At 55.7% G+C, this 16,201-nt stretch overlaps 1 protein-coding gene across 7 annotated transcripts; it reads right to left on the reverse strand.

Moving 5' to 3' along the window:
• Positions 1 to 385: 385 nt before the first annotated feature.
• TAL1 (TAL bHLH transcription factor 1, erythroid differentiation factor) lies at positions 386 to 15,973 on the reverse strand. 7 transcript variants are annotated; one of them, XM_067726050.1, is made up of 5 exons: positions 15,912 to 15,973; positions 12,988 to 13,149; positions 9,111 to 9,548; positions 7,712 to 7,806; positions 386 to 4,017 (listed from the first exon to the last, which is right to left on the reverse strand). In XM_067726050.1, exons 3-5 carry the CDS (start codon positions 9,545 to 9,547, stop codon positions 3,563 to 3,565), a joined length of 987 nt encoding a protein of 328 aa, XP_067582151.1. In that variant the 5' UTR covers position 9,548; positions 12,988 to 13,149; positions 15,912 to 15,973; the 3' UTR covers positions 386 to 3,562. The 7 variants fall into 7 exon arrangements, with proteins under 7 accessions (XP_067582151.1, XP_067582150.1, XP_067582148.1 ...); XM_067726049.1 differs by lacking the exon at positions 15,912 to 15,973 and adding an exon at positions 14,850 to 15,668; XM_067726047.1 differs by lacking the exon at positions 15,912 to 15,973 and adding an exon at positions 14,850 to 15,668 and having other exon boundaries at positions 12,988 to 13,610.
• Between the last annotated feature and the right edge of the window lie 228 nt (positions 15,974 to 16,201).

Consider the following 16,201-nt stretch of genomic DNA (forward strand, 5'->3'; position numbering starts at 1 on the left):
CACATAAGACCCGCACCCCCAATCCTCAAGAGCAGCCTCCACTGAGTCACTGGGGAGCCTGGGACCATTCTCTGGGGCAGAACTTAATCTGCCCTGAACCTATGATAAAAGCCACCGCCCCAGCCACGGAGCTGAACCCGACAGGCAGAGAAGACTCTCCAGCCCGAGGCCCCGTGCCCGAAGCGTGCGTGCACAGCACTGAGAAGAGGCCCCCCTCCCTGAGGCCTGGCAGAGGGAAAAGAACAGAAACCCTAAGGGGGGAGCCTCAGGGTAGAAGGTGGGAGCCCACCCCGGGAGAACCCATTTCAGGGGAGACAGGTTCGTGCCACGCCTTTCCTTTAATGTCCCATCCTAGGGGTGCAACACGCAAGCACAGAGTCTAGGCCCCTTTGTAAAACTTTTATTTAGAAATCTTCCCAATATATCCTTATATATATACACACATCATCACCACATGGGTTTTGTCGCTAGAGTCACACGCCCACAGTGTTGGCCTCTGGGCTGTACAAAGGTCAAGGTACCTGGAGCGGTTACTCCTCTTCTGCAGAAAAATGCAGAGACCAACGCAATGCATCACGTACAGTACAACATTGACGGAAAGTGCTGGGCCCGCCCGCAGGAACGATGCGCTATGTACATGGGCTGGGGGGCAAGCCTTCGGCGGGGGCCACGTACCATTGACATCACAAGTACGACACGACCACCCCCAAAGGCCGAGACAGTTGTCGGCTGACTACCGATGCTGTGCCCTTTGTTTTGCTTTCGGAAAAGGATAAAGGTTGTACCATCTTGTCGTTTGCCACTACAAATAAAAGAATACGAATTTGTCTTAAAAGACATGATTCCCTCCAGTCATTAACAGTCATCTTTGTCCTCCTCATGTTTTTTTACATTTTTTCCTTTTTGTACAGATATTATTCTTGGATGGAGAATGTTCATGGGTGAAGAGGAGGCAGAGGAAGGAGAAGAGTATGGTGGGGGGAGGTGCTGGAAAGGAAAGTGAAAATTATGGATCTTTTCTAGTACTTAACAAAGACACAAAGCTTTGCCCACCCCTACCCAGGCCTGTCTCGGGTAGCTGTAGTACTTTTCACATATTCTGCCTCTGTTCCCATCTCTCTTTTCTAGTCTCCCTCCTGTGCCTTGCTTTGGAATGAGACTGAAATGAGGTCAATCTGGAGAGATAAGGATAACCTAGATATCTCAGGATAAAGTGGTTTAGAACCTAAATTACCCAAATGCTATGCAGACAGGCAGACTGGCCCACTGCCTCGGTCCCGGACTCAGGGTGGGAAACCCCACTGCAGGAATGATAGTGAGGGGGACAGAGTTCCGTACGATCTCAAAATGCTTCTACTTTCACGATTCCATTCAGTCCACACCACAGCCCTAGGAGACAGGCCAAGCTAGCGTATTTATGAGAAATTGACTTTCAGAGAGAGAACTTTTCCAGGTCACACTGCAAGTCTGAGAGAAGAGGAAGCCAGTAGCTGGAGTTCCTCAAAGAATGTGTGATCCATCTCCTAAAACCCATCCACCTATGCTCACCGTGGCCACTTTTCACTCCCAGGTCAAATTAACCCACCGGAAGCAAACACAGCCTTAGGACCTAGAACAGGTGCTCCATCTTTAGACAGATGGGATTTTTCACAGGAGCTTCCAAGTATCAGAAAGGAACGAATCCTAATGTTCATCAAAATATGATGGGGGGGGCGCTGAAATGGGACAGAGAGAGTGCTACAAGGGTTAACCATGTTGCTCCCACCCCCACAAACTGGACCTCTCCTCTCACAACTTAAAAGGAAGGGGAGGAGAGCAGGGATCATTCCCCATGGGCATGCGGCTGTCCCCAAGGTCCTGCCATGGTGAAGGCGAGCCACCAGGCTGGAGCCCATAAGGTGTGAGGGCCTTTCCCGACAGCCGCAGCGGTGGTTCTTCCACATTGCTATGGACAGGGCAAAGTCAGGGCATTGTTTTCCCTCTGACCTCAAAGGCAGCGCCTGGCCAGAGCCGGCTGGGGTGACTTGAGGGCACAATGACAGGTATGTAGGACTTGTGTGCAGTTTGTTCCAGGGACTTGGGAGGTGGGTCACAGGCAGGCGTCGCCTTAAGAAAACCATGTCCCACCATCTGGATTGACACGGGAGATCAATGAGGGGGCAGCAGTCCACTCTACAAAAGGATTCTCCACTTTACCAAGGGACTCGTGGCAGTATTTCTTTAAAAGGTGAAGATAAGGATTTGATTTACAAAAATGTCATGTACAGCTTCTGGGGGGGAGTACTCCTACTGCGTCACGCCAGCCTCCCATACACACCCTGGATGACCAAAATTTGTGCGCTCAGGAATGCCGAAGGTTCTGCTAAGTGAACGTCAATGTGTTTGGGTCTCCGCCAGGGCCTGGTCTCTCGCTGGGCTCCCCAGGACCTAGAAGTGGGGCTAGATCCTGGGTCATATCAAGACCTAGAGATCCCACAAATACCTGAAGTTAAGCAAAATCCCAAATGCCAAGAATTCATAGGACAGAGTTTGTTGTCGATTCAGTTTCAGGACACAGACCAGACCATCAGCAAACAGACATCCTGCAGCAGGGAGGCCCCTCTGAGGAGCTAGGAGAACGCGAGATGGGGCCGCACGTCTACTCTCAGCATCAACACACACCGATCAGCACACTGGCATCTGCTCCCTGCGTGAACAGCGACGTGTCGCTGAGGACGCAGGCAGGTAGCTCTGAGGCACCACCACGATTTGAAGCCCACGTGCCCCAAATAGCTCTTGCTCAATTTCACTCTCATCATTTCTCCTTTGTCTGCCTTCGAACAAAGCTCACAGGGCACGCTCACAGCCGCAGACTCAGTCCCCACAGCCACAAGGATGAGGAAGGCAAGTCTCAGTGGGGAGAGAGCAGAGCTTCGATCCCCAGGGCAAGGAGTAAGGGCTTCTGGGTTTCTGACCCTCTGGCCCAGCTAGTCGAGAGCAGGCTGTCCACTGGCCGTCTTCTTCAGCCAGGCCCTGAAGAAGGCACCTCGAGGCTTGTGACTCTCTGCAGCTGGACGGACCAACAGGGGCCTGGGTGAAGATGGGGCTCAAGAAACGGGCAGCTATTGGGTACCTGTGTATTTGGACAGTGTGGCCACAAAAGCCACCCCAGCGAGCTTGGGAGGGGCTCAAGGCGAGGCAGAGGCTGCCGGACACAGGAGAGAGCTGACAACCCCAGGTCTCAGCGAAGACAGGGCTCCCGTGCGCCAGGCCGGAAGCAACGCCGCTCCAGCCTCTCACTTGAGAAGTCTTAGGGGTATGGAAAAGGGGGAAGACCGTGCCATCTTCATAAAAAGTACCTACCACTTTGCTCCATGTTTCTGTTCTCCTACTGAGGCAGGAAACAGGAAAGCCAGCCCCAGAGGCAGCTGGGACTTCCCACAGCTCAGACATCAAGGAAAGCTCATCAAAAGTCCATGCCCTGCTTCAGAGCTGCCCAATCCTCACCCCACCTGCCCTAAAGCCCATGGTGCCCGTGGCCTGAGGGCACCCTCCTGGCTGGTCCTGGGTGGCCCCAGACCCATCACCGAGGGCCGGCTCCATCCGCGGCGGGCAGCATGGCAGGATGGAGGCTGCGGGCCGTGTGCTTGGGTGCCGGCTCTTCCGTGTAGCTGTCCGGGCTGGCTGCCCCGTCCAGGGAGCTGCCACAGCTGGAGTTCGGGGACAGCACGTCCTGCAGGAGGTCATCTGGAGGTGCAGCGCCCCCTCCGCCACCACCCCCTCCACCAGCCCCCACCGCAGGGTCCTTGCCAGGTTTGGCCCGCTGGCTGCCCTCCTCCTCCTGGTCATTGAGCAGCTTGGCCAGGAAGTTGATGTACTTCATGGCCAGGCGGAGGATCTCATTCTTGCTGAGCTTCTTGTCTGGGGGATGCGTGGGGATCAGCTTGCGGAGCTCAGCGAAGGCCCCGTTCACATTCTGCTGCCGCCATCGCTCCCGGCTGTTGGTGAAGATGCGCCGCACGACTTTGGTGTGGGGACCTGGAGGTAGGAGGACAAGGGTTAGGACAGTGGGTCGGGGATCCCCCAGGGCGTCTTCTCCTGTGGGGAAGCGGAGAAGCCATCCACCTGGAAACTTGGGAAACCTAGAATGCCCTCTTTCCTTTTACTCAGAAAACTCTTTACTTGTCCTTCAAGACCCTGTTTATCTGTTTCCTCCTCTCTGAGAACTTCCCTCATCCCTCCAGACAGATCTAACCAACCACCATGGCCCTATAATCCTGTAATCTCCATCACTCTTGATCATCACTTATGTTTCCATGTTTGTCCCCCTCTCTGAGCTGTGAGACATTTGAGGACAGGAACCATATATTATTCATTCATTCACTTGTGCTAAGAGGCCATATGGCACTAGTTAGAAAGATTAAACTCTGGAGCCAGACGTTCCAGGTTCAATTCCTGACTGTTACTCCCTAGATAGTAACTCTGGGCAAGTTACCTGAACTCTCTGTGTCTTAGCATCATCACCTGTACCATGGAGATAACACTAGTAACTCAAGTCATAAGATTGTCTTGTGAATCTAACAACTAATACAGGTAAAGTACTTAAGATAATACCTGGCTCTGACGAAACATTCAATAAATGTTAACTATTATTATCCATTCATCAGTTATTTCCTGACAACCGGCACTGTGCTCGGCATTAAGGAATAAAGGTGCACAGAGTCCCTGCCCTCGTGGAGCTTACATGTTAATGGGGATGACAGATGATGAACAATCGGCAAACAAATAACAAACAAACGGGAAGCTGAATGTAAACGAAAGATGGAAAGGAGCGGCCATGTTTACCTGAGGTGGTTGGGGACAGCCTTTTGGAGGAGGTGACATCTGTAAGGGAAGAACTTAAGGCCGAAGAAGAGCCAGCCAGACACAGGAAGGGAAGTTGGAAGGGCATGTGCACATGCCCTGAGCTGGGAAATGGCTGAAGCCAGCCCGGAGAGATTAGTGTGGGTAAGATCAGAGGAGCCTGAGTCCAGATCCCATAGGGCCCTGTGGTAAGATGTAGGGATTTTATTCTAAGGGTGATGGAAGCACAGAGTAGGCAGGAGCTCAATAAATATTTGCTGACCAACTGATCATGCTGGCAGGTACGGAATGGAGGAGAGAGCAGAGTGGTGGGGAAATGACTTACACTGCAGGCTCTCTTCCCCAGGAGAGGAGTGGAGAGACAGCCATGCACAGGCATGGCCTGAGGCTCTAGGCAGGCGTCTGAGGGCTGCCTCCGTCTCCCCGTGTCTACAGTGCACTGATCACAGACTAGAACAGTATTCACTAGCGCTCATGTACTAAGACTTGCAGAGCAGGGGCAGACACCAGTGTGCATGTATCGAGCACCTATGGTATACAAAGCACTGCACTAAATGTCCAAGCGTGACCTGGGATTCCCAAAGCCAGCAAAGGCAGAGGAGCGCCCCGCTAGTGCTCCCAGGCTCCTGGGCTGAGGTGGCTGCTTCCTTCCGCAACCCTGAGGCACAGAGCCAGCTCCTGGCAGTCCTCAGTAAGCTCTGAGCACTGAAGGAACTGCCAGTACTGGGATGGTTGCTTGCCCTCTTCTGATGACCCTGGAACCGGATCTCAGAACGTGGAAAGCTGGGTAGGAGAGAAGACATCACCTAAGACCCATTGCTCATTTCACAGCTATGGAGACGGCGGCCAGAACGGAGGCAGACCTTGCCTCTGCAACCCAGCTCATCCGCGCCGACACTTCCCGCTTAATCATCTCTTACACATACACACACCAGTCTTACACACAGACAGACACACACACACCATGTTTCCCCCAGGGAGAATCACTCATCCTCTGCCCACAGTGCCTCAGAAGCTATCTTTCCAAACCCCAGCAGGCCCCAGCCCAGCTGACTCTTTGCCAAAGGCCAGACCCAGGCTGGGAAAAACACAGCACGCCTGCTGGGCAGTCCTACCCTGGGTGCCTCAGAGGAAATAACTTGCTGTTCTCCGGCCTCCAGGACAGACAGAGGGGAGTCCCTCAGCTGTGCCACCAGGAGGACCACTGCTCTGTGGCTGAAGCTGGCTGATCTTGAGGGAGCTCCTAGGTGGGGAGAGAGGCATTATGGCCGCTGTCACAACTAGAGCTACACAGACTCCAGAAGCCGTGCCTACCCCAAGCCAGGCCCTAAAAGCACTTTACCCCACTGTGCTCCTTCAACAACCTGTGAGGAAGCTATTATTCTCCCTACGTTACAGATGAGAAAACGGAGGCCCAGAAAAGTTCAGCAACAGGAATGCACGTCGAGTCCTGGCTTTAGACCTTGTGTTAGCCCCACTTTTATGGACTCTTTTCATTTAAATCTCTGATTTCAAAATCCTGTGGGCATATCCTGCACCCCTCCACCCTTCCCTTCACCTCCATTTCTGTCTATTCCTCTCTGGTCCTTTCCAGAGAACCACCCACCTCTCCACACCTTCCTCTTTCCTGAGTCCGTACCTCCCTCCATGTCCTCTGTCTCACGCTGGCAGGGCACAGAGTAGGTGCTTGGTAAATATTGGCATCATTCATGGGTAATCTCCTCTCTACACTCCTGCACTCCCCCCAAACCCTCACCCCTTGCCCCTTCCTCTGTGCCTGATTTCTGTCGTCTCTGACCTTTGTAGAAAATGCCTCTTCCCTGGGGAACTTCAGGGCTGGTCTTGCCTACTTCCTGTTTGGTACACCCACCTCCTGTCTCTAACCTAGCAGCACTGACACTCCAACACCCTTCCCTCCCGGCCCTACACCCCTGTGCCCCAGGCTGGCTGGGTCTTTTGAGATCTGTTCCTTGTCCAGATGCTAGCTTGCCTCCTCTCCAGAACACCACAGAGGGATCCCCTCCAGAAGCCCCAGCTCAACATACATCCCTCCCACCAGCAACTTGCAGAAATCCCAGTCTGGCTTCAAGGCCTCCGGTGTGCACCAGGAGCTCCAGGAAGTCCCTCGGCTCTGAAGAGCCTGCTCTCCTGCCCCCTGGTGCTGGGCCCCATCTACTACATCTAGTCAACCTTGGGAAGGGGGAGGGGGTCCTCCAAATTTCCCACTCATCCAACTCCTTCCCCCAAGTTCGGGGCCAAAGCCTACTCGGGTAGTTCACATTAAAAATGCTGAGGCCTTTGGGGTCGGGGGGAGGGAGGGAGCAGGGTAGAATCTATGATGTCAGGAAGGGAACTCCGAGTCTCAGCTCCGAGTGTGGAAAAGGGGACAAGAGGGCCCCACTCTGCAGGGACCTGGGACAAGACCCTTAAAGGTGCAATTCCAGGCAGGGAGAAGACTTCAGATTCCAAAGAGGACTTGGGAGGAGATACAGAGAATCCCTGGAGGTTGGTGCTTAGAAACACTGTGTGTTTCTGCCCTCCCGGGGGATCCTTACCAACTGTAGGAATGGAGCTAGAGTGGGGACTACAATTGACCGTGGAGGTTTGGGCTAAGTGCCACAGTGTGTCCTCACTCCCATGCACTCTCTTCCCAGGACCGTGGTAAACCCCCAGCCCCACCCATGACCTCCCCTAGTCCCAGGTCAATAGGGCGAGGACTTCAACAGCTTCTCTTGGCTCCAAGAGAACTGCCCATCTATGTGAGACACCTAGGGAGTAGTCCCCGATGATTCCTCCTTCAGGGTTCTAACACCTTGAGGGAGTGAGTACACAAGTGGAGCCGGGGGGGGGGGGGGGGGGGTTGACTCACCATCAGTAATCTCCATCTCATAAGGGGAGGGTCTCCTCTTCACTCGGTTGTTGGTGGCAAACATAGGGAAGGCATCTGGCTCCCCAAAGAACCCACTGTGGGAGGGAGCAGGCAGATCACAAGATCACATGTGGGTGGAGGGGAGAGAGGGGCTCCATACAGATCCTCCCCACATGTTCTTGAGCCCCCGCCCCAAAAAACAAGGGCAACCCTGGTCCCTTCACATCGGAACTGGGGATAGAAGCAGCATGAAACACACACACACACACAACACCCCCAGACTCTCTCTGTGGTGAGACAAACAAGGGGAGGGTGGCCACACACCCCTACACACACACACACTCAGACACACACAAACACACATACACAGAATTAATGGTGAACACAGGGAGCAAACACAAAAATGAACATACACCCCCCACATACAAGCGCACAAGCCATAGGCACCTCCACTCCCAAACAGGTGCTCACACAGGCAGACACGGCCTTCACACCTGGCAGTGTGCAATTCCTGCACCACATAAGGGCACCCTGTTCCTTACCCCCAACTTCACCCCACCTTCACTCCAGCCCCATGGGGCCCAAGGACAGACAACAGACAGGAAACCCTGACTCAGCCCCACTGACATGCCCCCCCATTACCCACTCGACTCTCCGTAGCTTCTTCCTCCAGTGTCCCACAGACTCACCGACTGCCCCCCACTGTCTCTCCCTGCCTCATCTTCCTGTCCCCACCCCAACCGTGTCTCCTGCTCTCCACCACCTCAGTGGCCCCAGCAGGGAAATGGATACCCTCACACCAAAGGGAGCACAGGTCCTGGCCAGAGATCGCAGCTAGGGGCAGAGGAGCTCAGGAGAGGAGGGAGGGATCTATTCCCCAGGCAGGCCCTGGCAGGGAGTTTCAGAGGAGGGAGACCTCTTGCAAGCACATCTCTTACCTGTCCACCGAGGGCTGCAGCTTCCAGAAGAATTTCACAGCGGAGCGCATTCAGACACATTCCTTCCTGGTACTCACACTCAGACTCCTCCTGTCCACCCCACGCCCCCCCACCACCACCAGGCAGCGCCCCGCGCTTCTGCTCACAGCCAGCCGCATGCCGGTACTCCCCCTCTTCGGCTTCCAAGCTCGCAGCACGCCGCGTTAACAAGACACCTGCACACCGCCCCCCGCGTGCGCACACATACACACACACACTAGCAGAGGGCTCGTTCCTCACTTGCACGGGGACTCCAGCCAAGACTTTTCCAACCCCGGGTGTGAAACGTCCCCCTCTCCCCCTCTCCTAGCGCGCTCAGCCACACTGCCCCGCCGGGAGGAGGGCAGCCGGCTCCCGACGTGCGGAAGAGGAGCCCCGGCGCCCATGCCTCCTGCCCACCCGCCCCTCCCGCCGGCCCTGACCTGCCGAGAGAAGCCAGCGGCTGGCTGAGGCTGTAGAGCAGCGCGCGGCCGGGGGCGGCCGGGGCCGCCAGCGCGGGCGGGCTCAACTGCACCATGCGGCCGTCGCCGGGCAGCTCTGCGGGGGCCGAGGCGGGCGCGGGCCCAGGAGGTCTGCACAGCTCGGTGGTGGGTACCCGATGGCGCGCTTCGGCAGCCGCCGCGTCGCGGCCCTTTAAGTCTCGCGCGGCGCCGCCCCCACCGGCGGGGCCGCCCCCCGGGCCGCCGCCGCGCGCGCCCAGCTCGATGACCGGGGGCTCCGCCGGGGCCGCGCGGCTCGTCTCCTTGGCGACGCCGTTCAGCAGGACCAGGTGCGGGGGGGCCATGCGGGCCTCGGCCGCGTCCCGTCCGTCTAGCGGGGGGTCACTGCGTGCCGCCTCGCTCGGCGGCCGCTCCGTCATCCTGCGGGCAGACAGACAAGCGGACACCCGCTCTGACCACCGCCCCCAGCCCATCCACGTGGGGTGGGATCGGAGCGGGGGGTGCGGGAGGGGGTAAAAGGCAGAGAGAAACTCACGCACCGAAACGTGAGAAGAGGCGGACAAACTTAGCGCCACGTGGACACACACCCGCCCGCAGTGCTGGGGCAGGAGGGAAAGGGGGCCTCTGGTTCGGGAGAAGAGAAGAGGGTGCCCGGGAGACAGAGACTGAGGGCCAAAAGGACAGAGGTGGAGAAGGACGACAAAGACATTGGAAGAAAAGGAATACAGCCAGCGAAAGAAAAACAGAGGGTGGGGGGGAAGGAGGAAGGAAATGTAGAAAGAGGCGAGAAAGAAATATCACCCCGTGCCCCTTCTCAGGCCGCAAGGGAAGAGGAGGGAACAAATCCCCGACCGTGTTCTTCCCGCCCCCCTTTTGGTTTTGGCGGGGAACCTGTCGCGCGGAGGTGGGGTGCTTTTCGAACCTCCCTTGCCTTTCAGCAATACCTGCCCCCAGCCTACCGCCACACACATACACCCAGAAACCTGGTGGGGGTGTGTGTGCAAGAGGGATCAGAGCTGGCAGAGAATTATCCGGAGGAGCCAGCTCTCCCTTTCAACACATATTCACCCCTGCGGGGACGGCGTCCGTCTACACTCCGCAAATCCACCTGTATTCTGTGTAGCCGCCAGAAACCCCAGTGGCCCTTTACTTTTACTCCTCCCGGGACTGGAGACGGGACATAAGGAAGGGAAGAAGATGATCCCGGCCATACCTCCCCGCACACTATATATACCCGCTTCTGCTCAGCTGAACTCAAAAGTGAGGTGGGGTCTAGAAGGGAAGCCTGCCTGAGGCAGTGTGAAGCCCCGACGTTCAAAGGGTGCTCCTGAGGCCACTGGGGTCTGGGCTCCCATCCAGGAGTGTGGGGCGAAGGGGTGTCATGATGGCTGCTGAACTCGTCCAGCACTCCCCCATCCCCCTCTCCTACCTCGGTGTTGTCCTCTGGGAAATGGGAGGTGTACCTCATATATGCATTTAAAAGCACTGTGCAAATGCTCAAGTAAACATTATTATAGACTGGGAGACTGGGCCAGCAAGGAGACTACCTTGCCCAAGGTCACACTCGCCTGTTTGCCACAGAGCAGGACTCGAACTCCAGTCTCGCTCTGTCTTTGTTATCCTCCCATATACACCCTCTCATATATCCTGCCCGCCCCCCTCCAGCAAAGGACAGTCCTCTCCTCCTCAACCATACTCCTGGGTGACCGCAGGCAGAGGCTCCACTCCCCACTACCGCTCCCTCCAGTTCTTCCAAAACCCACCACACACACACACCCCACCCCCGCAAGGATGAAAACAGAAAAACTATGAGACTCTGGGTCCAGAGTGGGGAAATGCTTGTGAGTTTTAATAAAACAATAAAAATATAATCAACTCAACAGGCTTCATAAGATGTTCAAAATAAGATTTCTGCTGTTGGAATTATATAATTGGCGTATTTTATAGCAGAAAACAAATACACAAAAATCCAACTCAGCACCAAGCAGAGTCCATCTGATCATTCCTGACAGCCACTCTGCCACTGCACCACTCTGGACTGGAGTCGGCCTGGGAACCATCCTCCCACCCCAGAAGAGAGACCCGACCTTCTGAAACCTCCTCAGGAGCTCAGCTCAATGGCCACTGGACACACAGCTGATGGAGAATCACCATTCAGATTAAGCTCCTGCCCTAGCTCTGCCAGCCCCATGGGCAGTGCCCCAAAATGACAAAATTCCCCCAGACCTGGTGCACCCTGGCTGCAAAGGCAGTAGGTCTGCAACACTTCATTGGAAACGAGTTTATGTTCATGGTGGAAACAATAGGTCTGTCTGTATCCACAGAATGGGACCGACCGTCAAGACACCGCGGCCACTAGAAACGCACCAGAGGTATACCACTGGAGACTTCCTGGCTCCCCTGCAACAGTGAAATGCATTAGAAATATACCGTCCTCTGGCAAAGCGTACAAGCCCCAAGGAGCTGGCTCCCTACCTTACTGTCCCCAGGCACCGTTGTGCACCCAGTGACACGTGCTTAAGTCCCAGCTCCTAACCGAGTGACAAACCGTTCACTCAGCAGTTGCCAGAATGAGCTCAAGCTCTCCATATGACACATTTGTACCTTCTGATTAATTCCGAGACTCTGAGTAGGAGCAGATCCCAGAGGGGCAAGGGGAGCACGTATCTCAGATGAGCTGACTCTGGCCCCAAATGCCCTCTCCAGACGCCTATAAATATCTATCTCTGAGCCCCCCCGCCAAACCTATGATTGGTCCCCAGGGGTCTGTGGTCAACCTCTCCCCGCCCCTCCCAGGACCTCAGGAAAACCCTGCCGGTTCATCTGCAACCAGGATCACCCAGGCCAGAGGGCCAGGCTCTCGAGGAAGCTGCCAGAGAACTCACAAGCACTTTCGGTGGTCGGTGACTAAATCCCATCACTTGGCTTTGGTGAAGATTATTAAAAGGAAAGCCGGAGTGATGTTTATTTATTTTTATTAGGGAAAATGAAGAAGGGGGTGAGAAGGTTTCAGATTTCGAACCGAACAGCACTAGACTATTGGACCATTACAACTCCTCTTTGTGCAACCAAGACCCAGCTCAAAGCCCCTACACCGGCTCATCTCCTGCTGCCAGACAGCCAGCCACATAACTTCCATGTGTGTCTGAACACGACAGGGGAACCCGAGAGCTCCTGGGGGACAGGCACCTGGTCTCCGGCAGCTTCCAATTCCCAGCAAGGAAAATTTCTTATGTGAAAACAGCCTCCGCCATGCCCCGGCTAGAGCCGCCGCCTTAAACACAGCCTCTGGTCCCTGATACTGCATCCACACCCGCATGACCCACTGGGGGAGCCCCAAGCCTGCACGCAAACCCAAATCGCCCGTGAACAGAACCACTTTCCCGCTGCTACTGGAGTGGAGCGGTGTTTGAACGCAGCCCCACCCTAGGCCTTAGGCCCCAGCCTGGGCCCACCCGAGTTGGGACTGCGTTAGCCAGGATGGCTGCGGCCTTCTTCCTGCCAGAGCCCCGGGAGCACACAGCCTGCGCTATCCGGATATAGCCGCCCCAAAGTTATGAGCCCGGTGAAACGTCCACGGAACCAGGACAGAGGGGGACCTTGGGTGAGGGGGGACTAAGCCCAACTAGCTGTTTTCACCCAGGGCCAGGAAACGGCCCTGCTGGAAGCCACAGTGGCACAGAGGCCACAGTCAGTGGCAGAGTCAGATCCCGGATTCCCAACTCTGGGTTCGTCCTCCCCTCCTCCTCCCCAATCTGAAACTGGTCTGTCCTCTGTCCCAAGCTTTCCCCACCTCAGGCCAGATCCCAAGGCCTTCCTGGTGACTGTTTCCACCAGTACTATTCCCCCAAAAACTCACCTGGGGCATATTTAGAGAGAGCGGCCCCTCTGAATAGGATCTCCACTCCTCCTCCGGCGGGAGAGGGGCAGGAGCCGAGGTCCAGGTTGTGGAAGGGGTCTTTGCTTTCCCCCTCTCTCACTGAGAGACCGGCAGTTAGGCCGCGGTGTGGTCCTGGGCGGTCTGCCGCGCCCAAAGCGAGTTTCCAGGAAAGATGGGGGTGGAGAGAAAGAGGGAGGGCGAGAGGGAGGGAGAGAGAGAAATGGGGGTCAATGGCTGGGAATTACCTCATGTCCTCGCCAACCCGCCCCGGGAATCGCCAGCAGCTTTCCGCCCCCAACCTGCAGGTGTTTGAAGCCTCCCCCGCACCCCCATAAAAAAGAACCCTACACCTGACCAATCAGGAATAACTATCTAGTCCAACAACAACAACCCAGCCGCAGACTGCCCGGAACATTATCGGACCCTCCAACCGGGATGTCTGGTTCAGTGTGGCCATTTGTTTTCTAAGCAGACTCGTCTACGCCGTTGGCTCGGGAACCGAAGTCAGGCCGGAGCTGTGGCCACAGCGCGGAGTCGTCCGCAGCCTGGCATGGGTGGGTAGGGGGATGTGTGTCCGAAAAGGGGAATCCGATCTTCAGACCCTGGTCGGTGGGACAGAACCTCTGAGGACCCCATTCTCTCCATGACTCTCACCTGCCCACCTCCAACCCAAAGCGAAACCAGAACCCAATTCCAAAGGCTACTTTCCCGAAGGGATACAGTCTGAACGGCGCAGATCCCAGAGAAAGGGGTGGGTGGGGGGATATCTGATGTAACCCAGTCCCTTTTTTTCTTCCTACAGATTAAGGGGGGCGGGGAAGAAGAGGGAGAGGAGGAAAAGAAAGAAAGGAAAAGAAAAGAAAGGGAAAAAGAAAGAAAGGAAAGGCCCTCGCCTTTCCCTCAACAATCCCTACACAAGATTTTCGATTTATCGGCATTCAGATCGTCAGAGAAGGGGAGAATTTTAGTAATTCTTTTCAGCAATAAACAAGGAAAGGACGGAGGGTAAAAATAAATCCAGTACTGCTTCCCAGGGTGTAGCGGTAGTGAAATTTAGTTCACCTTTTTTTCCCTCCCTCCGGAAGGTTTGTTTAATTTGTTTTGCCTAAATTGTCCAGTTTATGGTCACACATCGAAGTCTTGGATTAATTGCTAAGGCCACCTCCTTTTTGCCCCGGCTTTAGTGGAAATACAGTAATAATTATTCCCTGCGGTTTCAGTCCAATGCGGGAGATTTTCTTTCTCCTCTTCTAATCCAAATGAGGGGGGAGGTGTGGGAACAAGAAGGAATCCAGTCACGCCCGGTGTCTGAGGTCTGAGGTCGGGTTTAATTTCTGCTTTAGGACGGAGTCTCTATGTTCGTCCCTCTCTCCATTTTCTCTCCCTACCACAAACCCAGCAGTTTAAAGATCAGCGCTGGTGGGAGGAAACCCGCGCTGCTTTGTTATCGCCCCGAAGAAGCTAAAAGGGACAAGCCGCTTCGCTCCTGGACGATTATTTTAATTAAAATACGATGATGATGATGATGATGGTGGTGGTGGTAGTAGTGGTGGTGGTGATGATGATGACATTAGCAACCACAGTAACTGGCAAAACAAAATCCTTTCTTTCGGAGCTAGGGCAGCACTGACCCCGTCCCTCCAGGAAGCCCGGTCCCGGTCATCGATGTGACGGGTACCTGACCCACGCGGGAATGTCGCTCACCCGGGGAGGGGGTAGAAAAATGTTCCTTGGAGATGATCCCGAAGGTCCCCACCCGAGGCGCGAGGCCTGGAGAATGCGCCCATTGTCTTTTCCGGGCCTCTCCCGCAGACCCCGGCGGCCGTACCCGCGAAACTGACCAGAAATGGACGAAGCCTGAATGCGGCGAGAACCGAAGCCGGCGGCTACCGGCCTGAAGGCGCTGGCCTCCGCGAGCGCTGCTCAGCTTCCAGCCTGGAAGAGCCTCCCACTCACTAACAACCCCTCCAACACCGAGGCACAGAGTGGCCTCTGGACAGAGCAGGGCTGCTCATCCAAGCCAACGCTGGCTTCCGAATACATCATAATTTGGAATAAAACGTGAAATCCCTCTCCCCGCCCCCATGCCGCCTGCTCAACTCGCGCATCCATCTCTCGCTCGCTCGCCCTCCCCTCCACCCCCCAGCGATTTACAAACGCACTTCCAAAGGACACCAGCACACAGGCACACACCCCGGTGCGGACAGGGCCACACGCGGTCCAGCTCCATAGAAGGGAAGCGAAGTAAGCACAACGCAACACTGCCCCACAAGCCGACTCGGTCAGGCCCACACATTGTCCAGCACGACACAACGAAATCGATCAAACGCAATCGCTCAGGGACGCACAACCCAACGCAGTCAGGCTCACACACGCCCGACACAACGAGACCATACAAACACAATCGCAAAGGCCAAGCAACCCCGCACACATGTCGAGAAGGCAAACGAGCGTAATTATATACAACGATGAAAACGCAGAAGGGCCTCGGAGAACTCAAATCTACACCCTAAAGAGGGCAAACACCATCACACTTGGACACACAACCTATCGCCTAGAAGACCACACTCAGAAGAAGTCAACACTGCCCACAGCTCACACACTCCCTCTCACAATCCCACCGCATGCACACAACCACTAAGGAGAAATGAAAACCAACCACCGCCTCGCGCATTTCTGTATATTGCGTAAGGAAAAGGGGAAGGAAGGAAGAGAGTCTCCGAGGCGGGAGGGGCGGCGGCGGCGAGCTCAAGGGCGTCGGTGGAAAATGCCCCCCATCGAAAGAAACCGAGGGAAAAGGAGCGAAACCTCTTCTGCGAGCGGGCAAAAGAGGGAGGAACTGGATGGGGATTCCGTGGGAGGTTGCAGGTTGCCTGCCCCTAGAAAAAGGCCAGAATGCTCACGTTTTGCCGCTAAGGGGGTACGCGTGTGGCCATTTTGAGGCCTGGTCCTTAGTGCCGAGCCCTCCCCCAGCCACCCCCCCTCCAGTCCCCCGCTTCCGCGCCGCGGCGCGCCCGGCTCCTCCACCGCCGCGCTCTAATCCCGCTCACGTTCTAGGCCTCGTTAGCATGGGCCGAGGCGCGCGGGGGCCGTGTGTGCCGCGGAGATAAGGCACTGCCGCGGGTCCGCTCGCCCCCGATAAGCGCCTCGGCCATTACGGGCCAAATGATTCATTTTAATTTGGCAATTTCAC

This window comes from Pseudorca crassidens, chromosome 2, assembly GCF_039906515.1.
Source record: "Pseudorca crassidens isolate mPseCra1 chromosome 2, mPseCra1.hap1, whole genome shotgun sequence".
In the NCBI taxonomy this organism is placed as follows: domain Eukaryota; kingdom Metazoa; phylum Chordata; class Mammalia; order Artiodactyla; family Delphinidae; genus Pseudorca; species Pseudorca crassidens.

Excerpts from the sequence above, each read along its gene's own strand:
- TAL1 (XM_067726050.1), bottom strand. The coding sequence starts at position 9,547 with ATGACGGAGCGGCCGCCGAGCGAGGCGGCACGCAGTGACCCCCCGCTA. Across the intron at positions 7,807-9,110 it reads CCGCTGGCTTCTCTCGGCAG|TGGGTTCTTTGGGGAGCCAG; the intron begins GTCAGGGCCGGC and ends TCCCTCCCACAG. Across the intron at positions 4,018-7,711 it reads TGAGATGGAGATTACTGATG|GTCCCCACACCAAAGTCGTG; the intron begins GTGAGTCAACCC and ends TCCTACCTCCAG.